General features: G+C 39.8%; 1 protein-coding gene across 1 annotated transcript in view; it reads left to right on the top strand.

Annotated features, from left to right (window-relative positions):
• The window catches only part of LOC137642482 (sphingomyelin phosphodiesterase-like), a 54,727-nt gene that overhangs the window by 543 nt on the left and 27,149 nt on the right, over window positions 1-27,035 (top strand). The window contains exons 3-6 of the mRNA XM_068375071.1: window positions 18,937-19,100; window positions 20,209-20,370; window positions 21,850-21,964; window positions 22,107-22,219. Coding sequence (XP_068231172.1) covers window positions 18,937-19,100; window positions 20,209-20,370; window positions 21,850-21,964; window positions 22,107-22,219 — 554 coding nt within the window. The remainder of the gene's footprint in view (window positions 1-18,936; window positions 19,101-20,208; window positions 20,371-21,849; window positions 21,965-22,106; window positions 22,220-27,035) is intronic.

The raw sequence follows: 27,035 nt of genomic DNA, 5'->3' as shown, positions 1-27,035 counted from the left end.
GCAGGTCCGAGAAAAAAATATGGCTTAGTGTCTAGAGAGGGTTTGGGAATTAATGCTGTCAAAACCTTTCTGGTTTGAAGGTGTGAAGGTTAAAGGTGCCTGGTTTCAGTTCCAGTTCATCAGAATAGATACTCATCAGAACGTCAGCCCGGCTAGCCCAACACCCCACTGTGGTGTCCAACAACAGCAGTATCCTCCCCAGTAAACAGATTAAACTCACAATCCCAGGCGAGGAATGATCTGCTGCTAGGCGAATGTGTTACCATTACCACTGTACTTGCCAGGAGACACACAGACTGCTATAAGCTTAATTTCTAAGCATGGCGGACTAGGAATAAGAGAAACTTATGAGTGGTAATGTAACAAAAGCACCGCTTTTGCACTTTTCATGACGATAGGGGAAGAACTCTCTTTTCTATTGGAGTTGTAAGAACATAAAGATAAGGGGGAAATGAATTTGGAGCCAGGATGATTAGTGCAGTATGTATATATATATATATATATATATATATATATATATATATATATATATATATATATATATATATATATATATATATATATATATATGTATATATATATATATATATATATATATATATATATATATATATATATATATATATATATATATATATAAAGGGAAGCAGAGATGTAGATATGTAAATATGTTTTGTTATTTTGTGATTATTTCATGAGAAAACTTTTTTCTGATATTGTGACTAACACATGGTTAATCTGATTTTTACTAGCAACTACTAGTACTAACGTACAACATGAGAACCAGTGTGTGATAATTTTTAAAAATTCATAATATTGAGGATACTGTGAAATTAAGAATTTGTTAACATGTAACTACGAAGGAAATTGTTCTAATTTTAACTAGGTATAGCTGTTAGGATAACATTAATATTGATTCTGTGATATTTTGACCACAATGGAATGAATAATACAGGCTAACTTGATACTTTTATGGTATTGCACCCAAGAACAGATTTATTCATTTTGGTTTGCACAGTACTGTAGCTAGTTTGAGATTAATTTCTATTTCCATAGTAACATAGAATGGAGGGTATTTGATTAGGATTTTCTATAGTGATGCAGTCTAATAGGATTTATTTTGATCTTGTGTTATTACAGTCAAGAAAGTATATATGTTTATATTGCAAGACAATGAGATTAGTTTTAGATTTTCTGAATGATATTTTCAGATTATACCAAATAGCAGTGTATTGTACAGTGGCTTGGATAGAACAGATTTAGATTTCAAATGTATTAATTTCAACATGGAATAAATTCTGAATCTTCTTCCCCACCATTATCCCTAAATTAAGGGGTCTGTTCCCTGATACCCAATGCCAATGCCTTCTACCAAAGGCATCCTCTTCCACCAAAAACCTCTTTTCTCCATGTCATCCTTCACCTTATCTCGCCATCTAATTATCTGCCTCTCTCTTGATCTTCTCCCCCTTACAGGTTCCTCCTGAGCCCTCCTCACCCCCTCCCTACCATCCATCCTTAATACATGCCCACACAATCTCAGTCGTGACACTGTATTCATCTCCGAAATCTTCACTGCGCATGCCATTCCCCTTATTTTCTCATTTTCCAATCTTTCAAACAGTGATATTCCCATAAACCAGCTTAGCATTCTCATCTCTGTTCTCTCAAGCTTTGCTTCCTCCTTTTTTCTTAAAGCCAAAGTTTCTGATCCATATATTAACACTGGTCTTATTACAGTGCTATAAATCTTAGACTATTATATTAATTGGCATTTTCCTACCACATAAAACTCCTGCTACCTCCCTCCACTTTCCCAATGCTGCTTTTATCCTATTCACATCCTCCCTCCTAATTTATAGATGATCCCATGTATCTAAATTGTTCTACCTGTTTTATAACTGCTCCTCTACTTTCATGTATGGCTATCCTGTCCTACCTTCCTTACTGTTAAGAATAGCTTCAGTCGTATCCACATTTACCCTTTCCAGTCTTTTGCCACTCTACCACCCGTCTCTGTAATTCTTCCTCATTGTCAGCAATAATCACCAAACCATCTACATATACCAACTGCCAGAACTATTCATTTCTGATCCTTCACTAAACACATCCAAGACCAACACAAATAAAAAATGGGCTTAATGCTAACACCTGATGTAATCCAACACTAACTTCAAAGGTCTCTGTTTCTCCAACAGCTGTTATCACCTTTTTCCTTGTTCTCTTGTAAATCATCTCTACCATTCTAACCAACTTCTCCAGGACTTTCTTCTTCCCCAAGCACCAAAACATCACTTCTCTTGGTATTCTGTCATAAGCATTCTCTAAATCTACCTAAGCACAGAAGACCATCTGATTTCCCTCTAGTATCTTTCCTATAATTACCTTACTATAAAGATGGCAGCCACAGTCTCTCTCCCCCTCATGAATCCATACTGCTGTTTCCCAATCTTTACAATCTCTCATCTAGTGCCCTCTCTAACACTTTCAAACCATGCTCTGTTAGTTTGATTCCGCTGTAGTTACTTCATTCCATGATGTCACCTTTCTACTTAAAAATATAGGTACAATTACAATCTCCTCCCAGTCTTTAGGCATTATTTCCTCTTCCCATAGCGCTTTCAATAAATCCAGAATCCATTCTTCCCCCTCTTTAGCTAATATCTTAACCATTTCAATTTGAAACTCTGATGGACCTGGTGCTTTACCATTCTTCATTCTACTCAATGCCCGCTTCACTTCTGTACTTTCTATCACTACCACTGGCTCCTCCACCCTTTGTGCTTCTCCCAGCTCCTCTTTCTCATTTTCAGTTTTCCATAGTTGCTCATAATATTCTCCCCATCTCTTAATTTCATCATCCCTATGCAATATATTTCCATCTCTATCTCTGATGACTACCAGTTGCCCAAATCTTGTCTGTGCCTTTTCCTCAAGTTTGAAATCTTATAGATATCCCTTTTACCTTCCTTTGTTCCTAGCCTTTCATTTAACTGCTCTTACAATAGCTATACCTACGTTCCTCCTAGAATCTTTTTACTCTTCTCTGTGCCGTTCCTCTACTCCCTATGCTTGTCTTACTTTCAAGACCGTGAATACCTTTGATTTTCTTTTAACCAATTCTTGCACCCCTGTTCCACCACCATTTTTCTCCTTTCGACACACTTTACTCGCTTGTTCTTCCCATTAATTCCCCCATTTCCCCTACACATATTTCTTTCATACCTAACTAAATATTTTCCACTATGTTACCGTGTCCAATCTCTAAGGTCAACACTCTCTCTCTCTCTCTCTCTCTCTCTCTCTCTCTCTCTCTCTCTCTCTCTCTCTCTCTCTCTCTCTCTCTCTCTCTCTCTCTCTCTCTCTCTCTTTCTCTTTGACATAATAATAGAAAAAATAGATGGTATATGTAGAAACCATAAAGACTGGAATATACTCCTATCCGGAGATTTTAACTTTCCTTTCGTGGATTGGAAAGAACGGATAGAAGAAAGTGGTTGTATGTATACATATAAAAAAGATAGTAATAGTAGCGCAGAAGATAAGAGGCAATTTGAAAAGCTTCAAGATATGCTATTAGAACATAATATGCAACAAATAAACCACATTCCAACAAGAAAGGAAAATGTCCTAGATCTAGTATTTGTGAATGAGGTGAATTATGTTAAAGAAATAATAGTGTATAACACGGGAATTTCAGACCACAATGTCATAGAATTGATAGTTCATTCCAAAGCAAGTGATCACAGAATTAATAAAAACACAAAACTTTGGGAAGGATATGGAAAATATAACTTTTACAGTAAGAATATAAAATGGTCAGAAATAAATGAAGAACTGGATAAAGAATGGAAAAATGTATTTATAAGTGATAATATACAGGTAAATACGGATATACTGTACAAAATACTGGAGAAAATTGTTGAAAAATATGTACCGAAAAAAAACAATAAACAAAAGACGTGCATACCAAGAGACAGAAGGATCTTATTTCAGAAAATTAAAAAGTGGAAGAAAAATCTTGCAAAAGAAAAAAATGTGTGGAAAATGAGGGAAATAAAATGTAAGATAGAAAATGCAGAACAAAAGATTATACAGTCGAAAGAAAATGAAAAAAGGGACTTAGAAGAAAGGACACTTCAAAATATAAAAAGAAACCCCAAAGTACTTTACTCCTATGCAAAAAAGATGAATAAAAGGAGAATAGAAATAGGCCCTCTAAGAATTGAAGGACGGCTAACGAATGAAAAAAAGGAAATATGCAACATATTAGCAGAAAAATATAAGAGTGAGTTCACGCCAAGAATTGCGAATGAGAATAATGAAACAGAAATGAGAGAAGAAAATGTTGAATATCTAACGGATATAGATATTAATGAAGCAGATATTGTCACGGCTATAAACGAAATTAAAAATGGATCGGCAGCCGGACCAGATGGAGTTCCAGCGATTTTGTTAAAAAAAACTGCAAACACTATCGCGAAGCCACTTGCAATACTGCTAAGACAGAGTATAGATATGAGCGAGATATATGTTAAACATAAATTAGCTTATATAACCCCTATCTTCAAAAGTGGATCAAGACTAGAGGCAAGCAATTATAGACCTGTTAGTCTAACATCACATATTATGAAAGTGTATGAGAGGGTAATAAAAAAGAAAATAATGAACCATTTGGTCAAAAATAATTTGTTTAATATGGGTCAACACGGTTTCGTACCTGGAAAAAGTACACAGACCCAACTGATAGCTCACTATGAAAACATATACAATAATATGATATATGAAAAAGACACAGATGTGATCTATCTAGATTTTGCAAAAGCCTTTGACAAGGTAGACCATAACATATTGGAGAAAAAAATGAGAAAGCATAATATTGTGGGAAAGATAGGAAAATGGGTAAAAGAATTCCTGCAAAACAGAAAACAGATAGTGGTTGCAAATGACGAGAAATCAGATGAAGCCCAGGTAATATCTGGTGTGCCCCAAGGTACGGTATTAGCTGCACTGCTATTTGTTATTATGATCTCAGACATAGACTGTGATGTTGAAAACTCCGTAGTGAGAAGTTTCGCCGATGACACAAGAATAAGTAGAGAAATTACTTGTGATGAAGATAGGAACTCACTACAAAGAGATCTAAACAAAATATATGAATGGGCGGAGATAAATAGGATGGTATTTAACTCCGATAAATTTGAATCAATAAATTATGGAAACAGAGAAGGAATGGTGTATGCATACAAGGGACCTAATAATGAGACAATCACAAACAAGGAAGCAATTAAAGACCTTGGTGTAATTTTAAATAGGAATATGTTATGCAACGACCAAATAGCAACACTGTTGGCTAAATGTAAAGCAAAAATGGGAATGTTATTCAGACACTTTAAAACAAGAAAAGCTGAACACATGATTATGCTTTACAAAACTTATGTGCGTAGTACACTCGAGTACTGCAATGTGATATGGTACCCACACTACCAAAAGGATATTGCGCAAATAGAGAGTGTACAAAGGTCCTATACTGCTAGAATAGAAGAAGTTAAGGACCTTGATTACTGGGAAAGACTGCAATTTTTAAAACTATACAGTCTAGAAAGGAGAAGAGAACGCTACATGATAATACAAGCATGGAAGCAAATAGAAGGAATTGCTGAAAACATCATGGAGCTTAAAGTATCAGAAAGAGCAAGCCGAGGTAGATTAATAGTGCCAAAAAGCATTCCAGGTAAACTGAGAAAGGCGCACAGGACATTAATCCACAACGCACCAGCATCGATAATGCAGCGACTATTTAATGTGCTGCCAGCTCATCTAAGAAACATATCAGGAGTGAGCGTAGATGCGTTTAAAAAGCAGCTCGATAAATACCTAAGATGCATCCCAGACCATCCAAGACTGGAAGATGCAAAATACACTGGAAGATGTATTAGCAACTCTCTGGTGGATATACGAGGTGCCTCACACTGAGGGACCTGGGGGAACCCAAACAAAAAATAAGGTAAGGCTCCCTCTCTCCCTCTCTCCCTCTCTCCCTCTCTCCCTCTCTCCCTCTCTCCCTCTCTCTCTCTCTCTCTCTCTCTCTCTCTCTCTCTCTCTCTCTCTCTCTCTCTCTCTCTCCTTCTAAATTGCTCACACTATTCTTCTTTAATGTCCCAAACCTTAATTCTAAATCTCCTCTTTCTCTTAGGTTTTCTACCTCTCATTTTTAAATCCATCACAACCAGTCTATGTTGCTTGAAACAAGCTTCCCCCAAAATCACTTTACAGTACAGTTCATCACATTATTCTTGCCTGCTTCTCTAACCAATAAGTAATCTATTTGGCTTTCCACTTTCATAGGTTATCAGATGCCTATCCAACTTCTGAAACCCTATGTTCATACTAGCCAATTCAAAACTCGGAGCCATCTCTAATACATACTCCCGGTCCTCGTTTCTAATTCCAAACCCATGGCCTCCATGTACCTCCTCATATCCATCCCTTCTCTTCACTACTATGCCATTCATATCTCCTCCTATGATTAGCTTCTCTTCCTCTTTCACTGATCTAATAGCAGCCCCAAACTCTTGTCTTAATAATTCTTTTCTAGTCCTTGATATCCAATCCCCTATTATCATTTGGATCTTTAAAAGCCTATCATTTACTCTCTTTACTTCTACCACTTTTTCATTCCAGCTATTACCTATTATGACCCCGACTCCATTTCTCCCCTCTCTTGATCTGCTGAAATAGAGTTTATACCCATTTCCTATCTGGTTCATTTCCATTTTCATCCCAAGTACCCACTTTGAATCATTAGGGTATTATAGGAAAGATAAAATCGCTCCTGTGTTTAGGCTGTGAGCAATCAGATAAAAATCTTCCACAATCACCTGTCTGCACTGGCCAGCGTGGTGATGAAAACTGGTCAAATCCCAGACATGAATTGACATGTCTGAAGATTTTGTCCTCCAGGGAAATGGAAAAATGCTGGATTCGTTGTTCTTGATGGTGCTGTTTATTTACACACACACACACACACACACACACACACACACACACACACACATATATATATATATATATATATATATATATATATATATATATATATAAAACATCAAAAGGGTTCATAAATTCAAGTACCTTGGTTCAGTGATCGACAATGGGGGGAACATGGAAGAGGAAATTAACAACTGGATTCAGTGTGGTTGGAACAACTGGAGGAGGGTGTCTGGTATCATATGTGATAGGAAAGTCCCTATAAGATTGAAGGGCAGAGTGCACAAGGCAGTGGTCAGACCAGCAATGACATATGGATTGGAAGCAGCACCCCTAAAGAAAACAGAGGGTAGAAAGTTGAACGTAACTGAGATGAGGATGCTTAGGTGGATGAGTGGAGTAACCAAAAAGGACAGGGTTAGAAATGAACATATTAGGGGTACAGTAAAAGTCACTGAGGCATCAAAGAAAGTGCAAGAGGCAAGGTTAAGATGGTATGGCCACCTGATGAGAAGAGAAGGGCAACACATGGCAAGAGAAGTGATGGACGTGGAGGTGGATGGAACACGAAGGAGAGGAAGACCTAAGACCAGGTGGAGAGATTGCATTAGAGATGATATGAGGGAGAAGGGAGTATGGGAGGAAATGACACAGGACAGAGGGAGATGGAAGAGACTCATTAGAAACGGCGACCCCGAATAGGGATAAAGCTGGGAAGAAGAAGATATATATATATATATATATATATATATATATATATATATATATATATATATATATATATACATACTTAAGTACCATATGTGGATGAGATTATGAGATTATGATGAGGGGTAGATGGAGATGGTTTGGGCATGCTCTTCGCACTCCATAAGAGAGATTAGTTCACAAAACGTTCAGCTGGGCTCCATAAGGCACTGGAAGAGTTGGAAGACCCAGGCTTACATGGCTGAGGACTATGAAGCGCAAAGTAGTAAATGATGAATGGAGAAGTATTGAATTAACAGATCAAGATAGAGATGACTGGCAAAATCTAACCAAGGACCTTTGCATCAATAGGAGTAGGAGGAGATGATGATGATGATGATATATATATATATATATATATATATATATGCATGTATGTATATATGTACTGGTATATATTGTTTGTATAGCCTACATATACACGCATACTTCCCCTGTTGGAGCCTCTGGGCTTATAGCATCCTGCTTTTCCAACTAGGGTAGTAGCTTAGCAATTAATAATAATAATAATAATAATACGCACACACACACACACTCACATAAATATATATATAATATATATATATATAAATATATATATATATATATATATATATTTTTGGGCTCAAGCCATGGCGTCCTGATGGAAGGTTCCTTTTTGGTAGCTTCCTTGGGTAATCACTACTAGGATTTTCCCAGAGAATTAAACCACAGGTTATCACAGAATTCTAACTTCTGGAGCGAGTATCTTAAGGGTTTCCCCTTAAGACATCGTGTATCAACAGGGGACACGCATGTATAGACGTGCCACATAGCTATCTGCACCCATTCAGAGTTAACTCTTCAATATGGCGGACAGGGAGTGGCTGGGAGCTGAGCCGCAGCCAATCTAGATGTGGCGATATCGGTACTCGCGATGTAAACAGACGGACGCCATTGCTTTTGATGACGTCACGTCCATCCCCATTCCTTTACTAGTAGCTCGCTTCAATGGACGTGTTTTTCCCTTTGTGCGACTTTATCTGCTTGCATCCTTGCCATGTCTCAACCTTCAGCTTCATCTTATTCTGGAAAGTTGAGTACAAAGGTTTAAGTATTGTTTAAATAAGCTCTGACCTTAAAGTAAATCTTACTTTTCGAGATATTTGCATATTTGTGGCAGAGCTTTGCCAAACCGGTCAGCGCCATTTTATGACGCTGCTGTTGCTTGCATACCTTATTTAGTTAGCCGCAACAGCCTTACCGGTATATAAATCACTAATCAGTGCTATTAGTTATTTAGTCTTCATAGCTAGGAACTTTATATCGTGTTTTTGACGCATTAGTTTGGGTCTTCGCTGACCCCATACCAGTAGGCTTTGATTAGCCCCTAGGCCAGTGAGCCTATACCAGTGTTAATGCATGATATTTCAGTGATCCTAGTGTTAGTTATGAAGATTCTGGCATTATTTTACAATACCATTGACAGTGATGCAAGTGTTTTTCGCCTTCAGGGACCATATAGGGGGTAGGTTATCTTGAGTGCCTTGCTAACCTAACCTTATGATAGGACCCCTATATGCTCTCTTCATCCCTAGCCCTAGGGCTTCCCTCTGGTAATCTTGTACCCTATTACATGTGATAGGACAAGACTCCTCAGAGTACTGTATCGCCTCCCCACCTAAGGGAATGACCCCTCCCTTAGTGTTGCGGACCTTAAAGGTAGGATCACCTCCTTTAAGCTGAATCGGTCCTTGACCTTTTCCTTGCGATACGTCTTCTCCCTTCCTTGATTAGGGTCTAACAACCCTAATCCAGGTTAGGTTGGGAGGGCTGGTTTATGTACCTTGCTGAAATATACGCGTGCACCGTTTTTCAGTTGGTCCACCTACTATAGGTTAGGGTGAGCATCTCCCTTCCTAGGTGGCCGCTCTGGTGCATAACCCATCCTTTCTTATAAGAAGACCCTTTCCCCCCCCCCAACCTATCTCTTGCCTAGCCTAACCTACCAGTAGGTTAGGCTTCATATGTCCCCTGTCCTACACTCCACCCTAGGCTGGAGTGCTGGACCCCGTGGTGCTCCCAGTGTTGTCCGCTCTGATACATAGACCCTCCATAGTGCTATGGAGTCAGTTATCATTTGGTCGACATGAAGAGTCTCCACCCCTTCTTTGGGTACACCCTGTCCTCTCTTGGACTGCCTTAGCCCCCGGCCATTGCGGCCCCTGCTTAGGATGATAGATTCACCTCTATCATGGTGGTACCTTTTCCAGAGGTGTCTTGACTAGGCTAGTACAGCCTTGCCATCCCACCTCCATCTTTGGTGCTTGTCCCTTGCCGCCTCTACCCCGGCATCACCGCCGCTACGGGTGACTTCCTTATCCTTGCCGCCTTCCCCCGAGTGCCGGGGGATCGCCGCCGGCCGCCGGCTTACCGCCGTGGCCTCTCCATTCCCTCATAGCCTCGGCACACTGCCGACCCCTCCCGGAGTGCCGGCACTAGCAGCCGGCCCCCGGCCCCGGCTATGCTCCTTTATCCTTACCCCTGTCACCCTCCGACTGCCTCCGGCTGCCGGAACCGCCGCTCCTTGCCGGCGGCCGCCGCTACCGGCTGCCGCCACCCTGGCTTCTTTTGACCATAGAATGATCATTCTTGAATGCCAGAAACTCTGCTCGAGCGGCTTCCGGCGTGCCGGGGGTGTGCCGGACCCGTCCGGAGGCGGCAAGATGCCTTGCATCCCTTCTCTCAGCTATCTTTACTAGCGATAGCTCCTAAAAACCGCACCTAGACGGCTTGTTAACGCAGACAAACTGGTACGGAATCGTACATTTTGTTCAGTTTTCACTCTGTCTTCTTGCGTGTTTCATCTTTCCAGCACGCTACGTGTAATTGGCACGTCTGGTTGCCGGAACCTTACTAGGATCTCATGATCCCCAGACTTTCTTGATAAGATTTCAAGCCCAGTCTATAATATGGTTATTCTAGATGGAATTCCCATTATCAAGACACCTTCCATGGAGGCCTACGGCCACCTGGGACTGTCCGATGCTACGGCAACCAGCCGGGCGGGTTACACGAGGCATGCGTCTGTCTCCTTTCACCCACCCTTCTGTGCATCACAATTAATTTAAGTTAATATTAACTTGTTAATAATTAACTTTATATACGAGCCATATTATGACTCTACAATACTCATCGTCTCTTTCCTTTACAGGAGGAGTACGTCAGGTGTGACCACGACTTCTGCGCGGTCCGTCGGCCACACTTCTATGGACACACGGCGTGTAGGACACACGCCCCTTGTGCTCACAAGAGAGGGGATCTCAAATACTGGGGCCCCACCACCTGTTCGGTCTGCCAAGAATGCTTACAGAAAGCATTCTATGATTCTCCCTCAGCGGAGATTCGGGACACTGCTCGGGACAACCTACGCAAGTGGGTACGTGGCTTTCAGAAGAACGCCACTGGACCATACCTAGCCACAGAAGAAATGAGGTCTTTGCTGTTCCCAAAGGCCTCTCCAGACTCAGTGGTCCCAGTCGAACAGATCCCTGTAGTCCAGATTACAGTGGAACCTGATGTTGTCATGGCTCAGTCCATGAATGATTATCACCTGGATTCAGAACATGATGAACGCATGTCAGAGATCTCGGAGGACACCGAGAAAACCCTTGTGGCCCAGGGTGAAGGGGAGGATGATGAAGAAGAGGACCGGGTTGTGTATACCGAGTCCGATAAGGAGGATGCCCCTCCCTCCATCCCCCCTCCTACTCCTACACCGACGGAAGTGTCTCTCCCGTCTACGTCCTCCACCACGACTCCTCTACCTACGGCACAGGATATGATTCGGCTCATTGAATCCGTGATGGAGCAGAAGCTCCAAGAAACTCACCAGATCATTCGGTCGATGGGAGGTTCCAAGGAATCTCGCAAAATCTCCATCAGGACCTCCCCACATGCTCGAGCGACAATCCGTGGCGATTCGCCGAGCATATGGTCATCGCTGACGACAAGATCGTCAGCGATAAGATCGGTTCCATACCCCTGGAAGAAGTAGAGTTCTTCCCCCGCTTTGAGGCGTATCCGGACTGTTACGTCCGTCTACGTTCAGAACCATCCTCAAAGGAAGAGACCGAACCGAAGGAGAAAATAGTGTTCGATCTCTCGAAGGCCCAGGCTATGCTTGCCAAAGCGCTTAAGAGCAGAGGCTTTACCTGCTCTGGACTCCCGGCTCTGAGCAAGAAGTACCTCACCTACGTTGCGCCGATGAAGTGGTGATACCCTTCACGGAAAAGGCCTTCGCTGCCTGCTTTAAGGCTGTAGAAGAAGGGAAATCCTGCCCTGCATTGGAGGAATGCAGACCTTTCTCCGCAGTCACCCCGCCCGACACCAAACACTGGAAGGATGTGCAACACACCTTCGTGGTGGGCAAATTAGATCCTGACGTTGCTGGACGTCAGTTTAATGAGGACCTCCCCAAGCTAAACGATCACCTCCTTCGTAGGGAACAGGAAACGAAGGAGAGGCTGGCAACATCTCTCACTCTCCAGGTCCAGATGGACGTAACGGCTGGCGACACCAGAGTCCCTGACCATTACATGGTCCTTGCCAAATCTCATATGGCAACCTTACTCAAGGATCTGTACCACTTCATGCGAGCTCGTAGAGCCTGCAGAGAATTCGTGTTCTCCAGTGCCACTGTCAGACACGAACCCCGGAAACTGATTTCCTCCAACATCTGGGGCAAGTACCTCTTCCCGTCTGATCTAGTGAAAGAGATCACAGACAAGGCCGCATCTGAGAACAGGAACCTTCTCAACAAATGGGGCATGTCTAGGAAGAGAAAGCCCTCTCAGGATGACGGTCCTCAGCCTAAGAGGAAGCAGTCGAAGCATAGACCCCAGCAACGTCAGCACAGACGTCAGTTTCCGGCACCCGCTACTCCCCAAGTGGCCGCTCAGCCGCCACAGACCTTTCAGTTGGTCCCACAGCCGGTTTTGTCCTCATCACCGGCCTTCAACCCCGCCTTCGAGCAGCACTCCACTACCTTTCGTCCCAAAGGTAGAAGCTCAGGCAGGGGTTCCGGCAGAGATTCCTCTCGCCGGCCCTCCAGAGGCAGAGGAGGACAGGGAGCTGGCGGCCGAGGCAGCAAGTCCTCGGGACCCCAGAAGCAATGAAGTGCTTCCGGTGGGAGGAAGACTCCGCCACTTCCAGGATCGTTGGACCTTCGAATCCTGGGCACACAGCATCATCAAGAAAGGTCTAGGCTGGAGCTTGGCGCAACCACCCCCAACCTTCCAGCAATTCTTCCAACGTTCAACCCCCCTCCTGGAAGAATATGTGCTAGACCTCTTGAACAAGAAGGTGATAAGAAGGGTGAAGTCCACAAGGTTCCAAGGGAGACTGTTTTGTGTCCCCAAGAAAGACTCAGACAGACTCAGAGTCATTCTGGACTTATCCCCCCTCAACGTATTCATATCGAACAACAAGTTCAAGATGCTGACTCTTCAACAGATCAGAACCCTCCTGCCTCGAGGGTCTTTCACGGTCTCGATAGACCTGGCGGACGCATTCTGGCACATACCAATGAACCATCACGCTTCCTCCTACCTTGGATTCCGACTCCGACGGAAAAGCTATGCCTTCCGGGCCATGCCCTTCGGACTCAACGTTGCCCCTCGGATATTCACAAAGCTAGCGGACGCAGTAGTACAACAGCTCCGCATCCGAAACGTCCAGGTGATGGCCTACCTCGACGACTGGCTAGTGTGGGCGCCCTCGCCCGAGGATTGTATAGAATCCTGCAGAAAAGTTACCCAGTTTCTCGAACACCTGGGATTCCAGATACACGCGAAAAAGTCTCGCCTATCTCCAGCTCAGAAGTTCCAATGGTTAGGCATCCACTGGAATCTTCAGTCACACCGCCTTTCCATTCCAGCAAAGAAAAGGAAGGAAATAGCAGGGTCTGTCAAGCGACTGTTAAAATCCAAACGGATCTCAAGACGCCAGCAGGAACAAGTTCTAGGCTCTCTACAGTTCGCCTCGATCACAAACCCAGTGCTTCATGCACAGCTAAAGGATGCAGCGGGAGCCTGGAGACGTTCCGCATCCATCGCTCGAAGAGACCTCAAGAGACGGCTCCCAAGCAGACTTCGACTTCTTCTAAAGCCGTGGTCAGAAGCGAGGGCCCTAAAAAGGTCCCTTCCTCTCCAACACCCACCTCCATCTCTCAACATCCATACGGACGCTTCGTTGGAGGGTTGGGGAGGTCACTCTCACCAAAAACAGGCTCAAGGCACTTGGTCTCCCCTATTCAAGACGTTTCACATCAACATCTTGGAGGCCATGGCGGTTCTTCTGACGCTGAAGAAACTCTCCCCGCCCCCGTCGATACACATTCGCCTGACCCTGGACAGCTCTGTGGTAGTGCGTTGTCTCAATCGCCAGGGCTCAAGATCGCCCAAGATAAATCAGGTGCTCCGGACAATCTTCCGTCTGGCTGAAAGGAAGAAATGGCACCTGTCTGCAGTTCACCTACAAGGATTCCGCAATGTGACAGCGGACGCTCTATCTCGGACAAACCCGATAGAGTCGGAATGGTCTCTAGACGCAAGATCATTCGCCTTCATCTCTCACCGAGTCCCAGAACTCCAGATCGACCTCTTCGCAACGAGCGACAACCATCAACTTCCTCGATATGTAGCCCCGTACGAGGACCCCAAAGCGGAAGCGGTGGACGCCATGACCTTGGATTGGAACAGATGGGCCAAGATTTACCTGTTCCCTCCCACCAATCTTCTGCTGAAAGTCCTCTCCAAATTGAGAACCTTCAAAGGGACAGCAGCTCTAGTGGCTCCCAAGTGGCCCCGCAGCAACTGGTACCCCTTGTTCCTGGAGATGCAGCCAACGCTGATCCCCCTCCCGGACCCAGTTCTCTCCCAGCAAATACAGAAGTCGACTGTCTTCGCTTCATCATCGAAAATCAAGGACCTTCATCTCATGATTTTCTCACCCTAGCCGCTAAGAAAAGGTTTGGGATTTCGAAGAAGAGTCTAGACTTCCTCGAGGAATACAAGACCGATTCCACGAGAAGGCAATACGAATCGTCTTGGAGGAAATGGGTCTCCTTCGTCAAGGCAAAGAACCCCTCGAAAATCACTATAGATTTTTGCATGTCCTTCTTCATTCACCTTCATGGACAAGGCTTGGCAGCCAACACGATTTCTACTTGCAAATCGGCCTTGACCAGATCTTTGTCATACGCCTTCCAAATAGATCTGTCTAGCGACATCTTCAACAAACTACCGAAGGCCTGTGCCCGTTTACGACCGGCACCCCTCCGAGACCAATCACTTGGTCTCTAGACAAAGTTCTCCACTTCGCCTCCAACTTGGACAATGATTCATGCCCTCTTAAGGACCTGACTCAGAAAGTTATATTTCTCTTCGCTCTAGCTTCGGGAGCCCGAGTCAGCGAAATAGTGGCACTATCTAGAGAAGAGGGACCAATCGTTTTCAACGATTCAGGAGACCTCTCCCTCTTCCCTGATCCGACGTTTCTCGCAAAGAACGAATTACCTACCAAACGATGGGGCCCGTGGAGGATATGCCCCTTGAAGGAAGATGCCTCTCTATGTCCAGTAGAGAGCCTTAAGGTCTATCTTCATAGAACTTCAAACTTTGGTGGAGGCCAACTCTTCAAAGGAGAAACATCGGGCAGCGACTCGTCACTGAAACAATTGAGAGCAAAAATCACCTACTTCATTCGCAGAGCGGATCCAGACAGTACACCCGCTGGTCATGATCCTAGGAAAGTCGCTTCGTCTCTGAATCTCTTTCAGAGTATGGATTTCGAAAGCCTCAAGAACTATACAGGCTGGAAATCCTCGCGTGTTTTCTTTAAACATTATGCGAAACAAGTGCACGAAGTGAAACATTTTGTGGTAGCCGCAGGTAGTGTTATGAAACCTGCTCTGAACTCTGCTTAGAACAGTGAGTTATTAGGGACTCTAACTCGTCGGGTGCCTATGTTGACCCTCAAGTGATACGTAGTGAAGCAGAAACCACCTTGTGTTTTCTTTAACTGTTCTTACCTCAGGTGAAATGTCATAGTAGATTACCACATGAGTGCTACATGCCACGTGCATGACGTGTGTTACATAAAGACTAACGTTCCGTAGAACGAGTGCCTACTAATACTTGATTCTTCCCTTTCAGACTCAAGAGCACGCCTTTATGACTATGTACATTTTTATCAATGTAAATGTTTTTTACTATTTATTGCATGACATGTATTGATTTACCTGCAATTATATAATAAAATGTCTATTTTATTACTTGTGCGTCTCCCTTGCTCCTTTCTTACTATGAAATATACTATTTGTCATAGTTTTATTACCCTTTATTCCTGGTTAAGGAAAATGCCAGGATTTACTCCGGGCATTTATTTATATAGAGCAAGTAAGTCTCCTTAGCGAATACTTACTCAATTATGAAGATGAGTCAACTCCATACACGAAGTGTTCAACCACCACTTCTTCAAGTTTGTTTCGACGCGAATACCAAATCGCTCTGACTTATCTTATGGATCTCATTGTTCCTTCAGCCTATATGAATAGCCTTCCCATGACCACTTTGATTTTAGCATAGCCCGTGGGGACTTCCATGCCAGGGGGGCAGGAAGGCAACTGCCTCACGGTAGCTCTAGTATAGACCACTATGCTTTCGGCTCAATGTTTTAGCACTCACTTATAAAGGGAAAAAGTCTACCACGATACACTAATTCTCTGGTACTCTTCCATCAGGACGCCATGGCTTGAGCCCAAAAAACGGATTTTGAGCGAAGCGAAAAATCTATTTTTGGGTGAGATAGCCATGGCGTCCTGATGGACCCACCCTGTCTGTTATCAGGTCCCGCCCTGCGCCGCTGTATCATGGTGATGAGCGAGCTCCAGACTTTCGGAATGAGGATGGACGTGACGTCATCAAAAGCAATGGCGTCCGTCTGTTTACATCGCGAGTACCGATATCGCCACATCTAGATTGGCTGCGGCTCAGCTCCCAGCCACTCCCTGTCCGCCATATTGAAGAGTTAACTCTGAATGGGTGCAGATAGCTATGTGGCACGTCTATACATGCGTGTCCCCTGTTGATACACGATGTCTTAAGGGGAAACCCTTAAGATACTCGCTCCAGAAGTTAGAATTCTGTGATAACCTGTGGTTTAATTCTCTGGGAAAATCCTAGTAGTGATTACCCAAGGAAGCTACCAAAAAGGAACCTTCCATCAGGACGCCATGGCTATCTCACCCAAAAATAGATTTTTCGCTTCGCTCAAAATCCGTTATATATATATATGTGTGTGTGTGTAGGCATATACATTTATTATTATTATTATCATATATATATATATATATATATATATATCCATATATATATATATACATGTATATATATTATATATATATACATGTATATATATTATATATATTACAAACATATATATATATATATATGTGTGTATATATATACATATATATATATATATATATATATAAATATATATATGTATGTGTGTGTATATTATATATATTATATTATATATATGTATATATATACATATATATATATATATATATATAATATATATATATATATATATATATATATATATATATATATATATATAGGCTATAAAACCTATCAGATGCTACTGACAATTAATTAGATTAATCCATTTTGAAGAAAGTATCTGTTTCTGCTCACTAAATATCACATGCCTAATTCTGTGACATCATTGTAGAAAATCCCATGTGGTTCATTCCCACATGAACGATTTCTCAATGATTTTTCTCACACAATTAATCTAGTATTTTCCCGCTAGTTTCAAATGCCTGTTTGTTCAATTTCAATTCAAGATGCAGAAATGGTCTTGCGTTTATCTAAAAGCTCTAAGGCTGTGCTAATACGTTCAGTCAATAGTACAGGAATTTTTACACCTGAGATAAGTGTTTATCTATATAACCTTAGTAACACGACAGAGATTGGTAGGCCTGCTGAAGTGGTTGATTTGAGTTTCTGGCATCCTGAACTAATGATAGGGAAAACAATCGGTTTCGGATAGTTTTATGAAATGAGAGAGTTTTTTCTGTCACACACGGTACTTATGAGAGAGAGAGAGATAAAAAAGATTATCAAATTATAAGCAAAGGTAGGTGGTTAATTTGACCTAAATTACTTATAAGCCTAAACGAAACGAAAATATATTATTATTATTATTATTATTATTATTGCTAGGCTACAACCCTGGTTGGAAAAGCAAGATGCTATAAGCCTAAGGGCTCCAACAGAGAGAAATAGCACAGTGAGGAAAGGAAATAAGGAAATGCATAAACAATATGAGAAATAATGAACAGTTAAAATTAAATATTCTAAAAATAGTAACATCAAAACAGATATTTTATATATAAAATATAAAAAGACTTATGTCAGCCTGTTCAACATGAAAAGATTTGCTGTAAATTTGAACTTTTGAAGTTCTACCAATTCAACTACCTGATTAAAAAGATCATTCCAAAACTTGGTCACACCTGGAATAAAACTTCTAGAATACTGTGTAGTATTAAACCTCATGATAAAGGCATGACTATTAGAATCAATAGCATGCCTAATATTACGAACAGGATGGAACTGTCTGGGAAGATCAGAACGTAAAGGATGATCAGAATTATGGAAAATCTTATGCTACACACATAACAAACTAATTGAATAACTGTGCCAGAGATTAACATCTAGATCAGGAATAAGAAATTTGATAGACCGTAAGTTCCTGCCCAACAAATTAAGATGAGAATCAGCAACTGAAGACCAGACAAGAGAACAGTACTCAAAACAAGGTAGAATACCTTGAGGAATTTTATAAATAGAGCATGATTGTGAGAATTGTTTCTAAACAAAACAGAATCTCTAAAATTAACCAGAACTTGCTAGTTTTATCAAACATTTATTTCAGCGCAAATGCAACGTTGATCTCTAAAAGTATAGAAAATGAGGAAGAGATTCCTCAAGATCTTATAAATCTAGATCATTAGTTGTAAAATCCTTTTGCGGTACGGTACACCTTCGCTTTTGCTTTCAGTAGGCTACTTGCAAATTTTTTTTTTTTTAACAAAAAAAAAAAAATCGCATAACGTTTCAAATGTATAGTTCATTACATTTAATTTACCGGTATTTTTTTCTTCAGCTGAATTAATGTGTGAGGGATGTGCACTCGCGGTGGCTTTTCTGAAAGAAGTAGTTGACCTCGGAATGCCAATTGAAACACTAGTGGAAGTAAGTAGTCTCTTCTGCATAACTGCTCTTGGCTACTCACAGGACTTCTGCAAAGGATTTATAGATCTCATGGCTGTGAGTATTTGAGGAAGAGCCAATGGTACATTAAACATTAACCTATTTTCAGGATGTTTTAATGTTAATTATTCTCTTCGAATACGTATCTTTTCTCATTATTTTATCATGCTGACAAGCAAAACTTATTTATGTAAATTTACATAATGCCAGCTTGTCTATTTACGGAATATTTGATAATTAATCTCAAAGGGAAAACCATCCTCTAATTGCACCAAAATGTTCTCATTCATATTTTTGGTGAATTTTAATATTTATAGTTCGTTTAAATTTTGGTTAAGGTTATTATATGGAGATTATTATATGGAAGCAGATAATTTCAGAAAAGAATCTGTATAATTCTTAGAGGTGTAGAAACTCGTGCATCACTGCAATATCATTACAAAGGGTTGAATATTCGATGATTACGGGTAGTGCAACGCTGACCTATCTAATCATTCGATCCTTAAATCGAGGTCCCTTGATACATGGGAACATTTGGTCACGCTGCTCAGCAAAAAGACCATGTCTACCGGTATAAAATTTTTCTATGGATAACAATGAAAAGTAAAAAAAAAAATAAGACAGTAGCTCTGAAAGTTGTACTTGAATTACAAAATGCTTTGATACCTTTACCCTATGTTTACAGAGTTGAACATTGAGAAAATGCTAGATTTTTTCTGGAGTTTGTCCAGAAACTTACTCCGGAAACTCTGCCGAAAAGTATTTACAGTACTGTCATTTATATTAGTTTTGATTACTCTAGAAAAAAAATGCGCTATCTAATGATCTGTTAAAGTAGTTTTGGTTGGTCATTTACCCTCGATTTGTTTTCAAATTTTTCTGACTCCATATGTTTTTTATTTATCTTCATTGCAATCTCACTATCTTCTATGGGAAAATAGCTGATGTAAAACCCATGATTTATTACAGCATCCCGACCTTGCCCTCTTAAAAACTCTCTTTTATCTGAAATTTGTTTATTTGGTTTCCTAACTTAGTATATAATAAAAGTTGCTATGCTATGTATCGTCTTGCATATTGTCATTTTGTTAATTCACGAAGTATATTTCTAGCATTCATTAAAATAACTTTCCTATGATTATTAATGAGTAAATTTTTTCCCCAGCCCATCTTTTACTACATGTTCACAAATGACCCCATCTACCCGGCGGACTTCTGCGGGATGGCCATGAGCTCCAACGGCTGCAACACTACCAGACCTGAGAGGAATTGGTCCGTCGAGATTCACGAAGGGAAACCTCCTGTTGTCCCCATTGTATTGCCAGATGTAAGACCCAGGATCTATATAGTTCTTTTAGTATTCCAAAGAAAATAGAGACATTATATGTATTTGAAAGAGAGAGAGAGAGAGAGAGAGAGAGAGAGAGAGAGAGAGAGAGAGAGAGAGAGAGAGAGAGAGAGAGAGACTTAACAACAAGCTTTCCTACACTGTAAATGAAATAAGAAATATTAGTCTTCCAATATTATTATTATTACTAGCCAAGCTACAACCCTAGTTAGAAAAGCAAGATGCTATAAGCCCAAGGGCTCCAATAGGGAAAAATAGCCCAGTGAGGAAAGGAAATATGGAAATGAGTAAATGATGAGAATAAATTAACAATAAATCATTCTAAAAACAGTAACAATGTCAAAACAGATATGTCCTATATAAACTATTAACAACGTCAAAAACAGATATGTCATATATAAACAATAAAAAGACTCATGTCAGCCTGGTCAACATAAAAACATTAGCTCCAACTTTGAACTTTAGAAGTTCTACTGATTCAACTACCTGATTAGGAAGATCAGTCCACAACTTGGTAACAGCTGGAATAAAACTTCTAGAATACTGTGTAGTATTGACCCTCATGATGGAGAAGGCCTGGCTATTAGAATTAACTGCCTGCCTAGTATTACGAACAGGATAGAATTGACCAGGGAGATCTGAATGTAAAGGATGGTCAGAGTTATGAAAACTTTCATGCAACATGCATAATGAACTAATTGAACGACAGTGCCAAAGATTAATATCTAGATCAGGAATAAGAAATTTAATAGACCGTAAGTTTCTGTCCAACAAACTAAGATGAGAATCAGCAGCTGAACACCAGACAGGAGAACAATACTCAAAACAAGGTAGAATGAAAGAATTAAAACACTTCTTCAAAATAGATTGGTCACCGAAAATCTTGTAAGATTTCCTCAATAATCCAATTTTTTGTGCAATTGAAGAAGACACAGACCTAATGTGTTTCTCAAAAGTAAATTTGCTGTCGAGAATCACACCTAAAATTTTAAAAGTCGTACAAATTTAAAGAAACATTATCAATAATGAGATCCGGATGTTGAGGAGCCACCGTCCTTGACCTACTTACAATCATACTTTGAGTTTTATTAGGATTCAACTTCATACCCCATAATTTGCACCATGCACTAATTTTAGCTAAATCTCTATTAAGGGATTCACCAACCCCAGTAGTCCTGTAATTTGCTTTAATATGATTAACAGTTTAGACTTGTAACTTTAATGCAGCTCAACCAACGTGGTGGCTATAACTACTACATAATCTAGAAGAACTGATAACGAAAATACATTACCAATATGAATCCACTGACAAATAACTTAAGCAAAGGATGTATATAACTATCATGAACTTTTAAGTAGAATGTCTTTCAATCAATATATTAAAAATAAAGTGCTGTAATACGATTCAATCCATTCGTATCATACTTTACTGTTTCTTGTCTGTGCTATATTATCCAGCCCACTGAACCAGTGATGAAGGTCCTACAAATTTCGGACACTCACATGGATCCACTGTATGTCCCAGGGTCTAACGCTGATTGTGGGGAAGAACTCTGCTGTAGACTGGAATGGGGTAAGACGGCAGTCATGTGTTCTTTCTGTTGGTCCACAATTATTTTTTTTGTCCCTGATGATCAGTTGACAATTCATTTGCTTTTAGGGAGTTTTTTTGGCATTATATACAGTGTAGAATCACCAAGGCCTTCTCTCTGCAGGGGAACCACCAACCCCAGAAGCCGAGGCGTGGTTCTGGGGCGATTACCGACATTGTGGCTCCCCACCATGGATGCTGGAAGACATGCTGGGACACATCAGGTCTGAACATCAGGTATGAAATGCTTCTCTGTTTTCAAAGAGAATCAGGTCAGTTTTCCCGCATTCTGAATATGAGGGAAGGACTTCATATACCCGAATAGACTCTCTTCGAGTTATTATTATTATTATTATTATTATTATTATTATTATTATTATTATTATTATTATTATCGTCATTGTCTTTATTATTATTATTATCATTATTATTATTATTATTATTATTATTATTATTATTATCATTATTATTATTATTATTAGCTAAGCTACAACCCTAGTTGGAAAAGCAGGATGCTATAAGCCCAAGGGCTCCAACAGGGGAAAAATAGTCCAGTGAGGAAAGGAAATGAGGAAATAAATAAACTATATGAGAAGTAATGAACAATCACCATAGAATACTTTAAGAACAATAACAACATAAAAAAAGATCTTTCATATATAAACTATAAAAAGACTTATATCAGCCTGTTAAACATACAGACATTTGCTGCTACTACCCAATTAGGAAGATCATTCCACAACTTGGTCACAGCTGGAATAAAACTTCTAGAATAGTGTGTAGTATTGAGCCTCTTGATGATAAAAGCATGACTATTAGAATGAACTGCATACCTAGTGTTACGAACAGGATGGTACTGTCTGGGTACATCTGAATGTAAAGGATGACAAAAATTATAAAAAATCTTATGCATAATGCATAATGAACTAATTGAACAACTGTACCTGAGATTAATATCTCAATCAGGAATAAGAAATTTAATAGACCGTAAGTTACTGTCAAACAAAATAAGATGAAAATCAACAACTGAAGACCAGGCAGGTTGACAATACTCAAAACAAGGTAGAATGAAAGAGTAAAAACACTTCTTAAGAATAGATTCATCACCAAAAAAGCTTATAAGACTTTCTCAATAAGCCAATTTTTTGTGCAATTGAAAAAGAGCAGACCTAATGTGTTTTTCAAAATTAAACTTGCCGTTAAGAATCTCACCTAAAATTTTGAAAGAGTCATACAATGTTAAAGAAACATCAATGCTGAGATCCGGATTTTGAGGAGCCACGGTCCTTGACCTACTTACAATCATACTTTGAGTTTTGTTAGGATTCAACTTCATACCCCATAATTTGCACCATGTACTAATTTTAGCTAGATCTCTATTAAGGGATTTGGCAACCCCAGATTTACATTCAGGAGATGAAATCGATGCAGAGAGAGTAGCACCATCTGCATATGCAACAAGCTTGTTTCCTAGGTCAAACCACATGTCATGTGTATATAATATGAAAAATATGGCCGAAGGCCACTACCCTGAGGAACACCAGATATCACATTCCTATACTTGATATGGGGCCCATCAACGTCAACTCCCCATCAATTGCTTAAAAATTCAATAATGATGCTTAGAAAAAACCTATCCACTCCCAACTATTTGAGTTTGAAAACAAGGGCCTCATGATTACACGGTCAAAGGCAGCACTAAAATCAAAGGCCAATCATGCAAACTTCCTGACCACAGTCAAGGGATTTCTGTACAGCACTGGAGATTGTAAGAAAGGCATCACATGCTCCAAGGCCTTTACAAAAACCAAATTGCAACCCAGGGAACAGATGATTACCTTCAGCAAATCTATTTAACCCTGAATAGGTACGGTGGGTCGTACGCGACCCCGAGCGTCAAAAAAAAGAGGTTTTTCTCACGTGACTCAACCCCGTGACTGAATTTGTGGGTGATCGACCTGCAGGAGGTGTCTCCCCTACACGCTCTAGTAGTGTCCAGATGTGCATTGCTGTAGCTGTACTCCTTCCCCGATTTCTGAGACGCGTCGGGGTCGAGCGCGACCGAGTTTACCCTTCTAAGGTAATTTGCATTATTATCAAAGTTATTACGTATTATGAAATTGTCGTAGAATGGTGCAACTTGTATAGGTTATCAGTTGTGGAAAGTCTTGGTGGATTGTTTGGCTACCATGTGCATGATTTTTTTTTTAGTTAAAATGTCGTTCATCACCACGAGGACCATTTTACCGCGAGTGCCCCTTTTTCATTTTTTTTCATTTTTTTGCCAAGTCATTTTTCCGTAAGATATTGCCAAATAGTGTCGTAAAACTTTTGCTTGTTTAGTGTTGGAAAGTGTGTCTAGATGATCTGGCTACCCATGCGTGACTTTGTTTTTGTCATATACGACGTAGTTATTGGTATATTGGGTATTTAACTGCGGTTGCCAATTTCTGTTTTTTTTCAATATTTGTAAAAAAATTTACGTAGTAAGGAATTGCCGTATATTATTAATTTTTTTTTCATGTTTATGTGTTAGAAAGTGTGCCTTGATGGTTGGGCTAACACGTGCATGTCTTTTTTTTTATCTGAGATGCCGTATATTAGAATGTTGGGCATTTTACCGCGAGTGCCCCTTTTTCATTTTTTTTCATTTTTTTGCCAAGTCATTTTTCCGTAAGATATTGCCAAATAGTGTCGTAAAACTTTTGCTTTTTTAGTGTTGGAAAGTGTGTCTAGATGATCTGGCTACCCATGCGTGACTTTGTTTTTGTCAGATACGACGTAGTTATTGGTATATTGGGTATTTAACTGCGGTTGCCAATTTCTGTTTTTTTTCAATATTTGTAAAAATTTACTACGTAGTAAGGAATTGCCGTATATTATTGATTTTTTTTTCATGTTTATGTGTTAGAAAGTGTGCCTTGATGGTTGGGCTAACACGTGCATGTCTTTTTTTTTATCTGAGATGCCGTATATTAGAATGTTGGGCATTTTTCCGCGAGTGCCCCTTTTTATTTGTTTTGCATTTTTTTGCTTAGTCATGTTACCGTAAGGAATTGGCAAGTAGTGTCGCAAAACTTATATTTTTATAGTGTTGGAAAGTGTTTCTAGATGATCTGGCTACCCATGCCTATTTTTTTTTAGCCAGATATGGCGTATATATATGTATGTGTTCGATTTTCCTGTGATTGCCATTTTTTCGTTTTTTCCCATTTCTTTCAAAATTACTACGTACTAAGGAACTATCACAGAGTAATGATTCATTTATATGTTTATTTGTCGGAAAATGTGCCTTGATGGTTTGCCTAGCACGTGGCTGAAATTTTTTTTTTCTGAAATGCCGTATATTAGAATGGCCATTTTTCCGCTAGTGCCCCTTTTTATTTGTTTTGCATTTTTTTGCTTAGTCATGTTACCGTAAGGAATTGGCAAGTAGTGTCGCAAAACTTATAATTTTATAGTGTTGGAAAGTGTTTCTAGATGATCTGGCTACCCATGCCTATCTTTTTTTTCTAGCCAGATATGGCGTATATATAGGTATGTGTTCGATTTTCCTGCGATTGCCACTTTTTCGTTTTTTCCCATTTCTTTCAAAATTACTACGTACTAAGGAACTATCACAGAGTAATGATTCATTTATATGTTTATTTGTCGGAAAATGTGCCTTGATGGTTTGCCTAGCACGTGGCTGAAATTTTTTTTTTCTGAAATGCCGTATATTAGAATGGCCATTTTTCCGCTAGTGCCCCTTTTTATTTGTTTTGCATTTTTCTGCTTAGTCATGTTACCGTAAGGAATTGGCAAGTAGTGTCGCAAAACTTATAATTTTATAGTGTTGGAAAGTGTTTCTAGATGATCTGGCTACCCATGCCTATCTTTTTTTTTAGCCAGATATGGTGTATATATAGGTATGTGTTCGATTTTCCTGTGATTGCCATTTTTTCATTTTTTCCCATTTCTTTCAAAATTACTACGTACTAAGGAACTATCACAGAGTAATGATTCATTTAGATGTTTATTTGTCGGAAAATGTGCCTTGATGGTTTGCCTAGCACGTGGCTGAATTTTTTTTTTCTGAAATGCCGTATATTAGAATGTTAGCCATTTTTCCGCGAGTGCCCTTTTTTATTTGTTTTGCATTTTTTTGCTTAGTCATGTTACCGTAAGGAATTGGCAAGTAGTGTCGCAAAACTTATATTTTTATAGTGTTGGAAAGTGTTTCTAGATGATCTGGCTACCCATGCCTATCTTTTTTTTAGCCAGATATGGCATATATATAGGTATGTGTTCGATTTTCCGGTGATTGCCATTTTTTCGTTTTTTCCCATTTCTTTCAAAATTACTACGTACTAAGGAACTATCACAGAGTAATGATTTCTCTAGATGTTTATTTGTCGGAAAATTTTGTTTACTTCTTTTTTGATTGAATATCATCAAATTTTTTTCGCTAAAATATTATATTGTTTCACATTTTTGTTTTTTTTTTCGATTTTATTTCCCTTCAAAAAAATTTTTTTGGGTCAGAATTTTAATTTTATAGTCGTAAAATAATCGACAATTATCCAGCAACCCACCATACAATTTTTATGCATATCCAATAATAATTAGATTAGTAAATAACACCTTGAAATTGACATACCCTTCCTACATTTCAAGTGGCAGATTAGGGAGTCTGAGTCAGTGTGGTTGGCGGCCATTTTGTGGACATATCCGAAGCGTAAGTTGCCCTATCTATATATATTCTTGTTCCCTATAGAATTTGTGATATTTTGGTATATTTTTACCTGCATAAATATCATATTATATATTAAATATATGTATTTTTTTACGAAATTTCTAAGTACTCAAAAAATTACCTTTAGATATGGCCCCTGATATAAATGTAATTTACAAAATAATGAAGATTTTTTTACATATTTCTATTTTAGGATAACACATGTTTATTCCCTAAAAAAATTAGCCACTTCCTATTTCATTTGGGTACCCAAAAAAATTCATGAAATTTGGACAAATTTTTTTGGCCAAAAAAAGTTACCCTTTTTTTCTCATTTCA

The sequence above is a fragment of the Palaemon carinicauda genome, chromosome 6 (assembly GCF_036898095.1).
Source record: "Palaemon carinicauda isolate YSFRI2023 chromosome 6, ASM3689809v2, whole genome shotgun sequence".
In the NCBI taxonomy this organism is placed as follows: Eukaryota; Metazoa; Arthropoda; class Malacostraca; order Decapoda; family Palaemonidae; genus Palaemon; species Palaemon carinicauda.
This window is presented reverse-complemented; position numbering and strand designations above follow the sequence as displayed.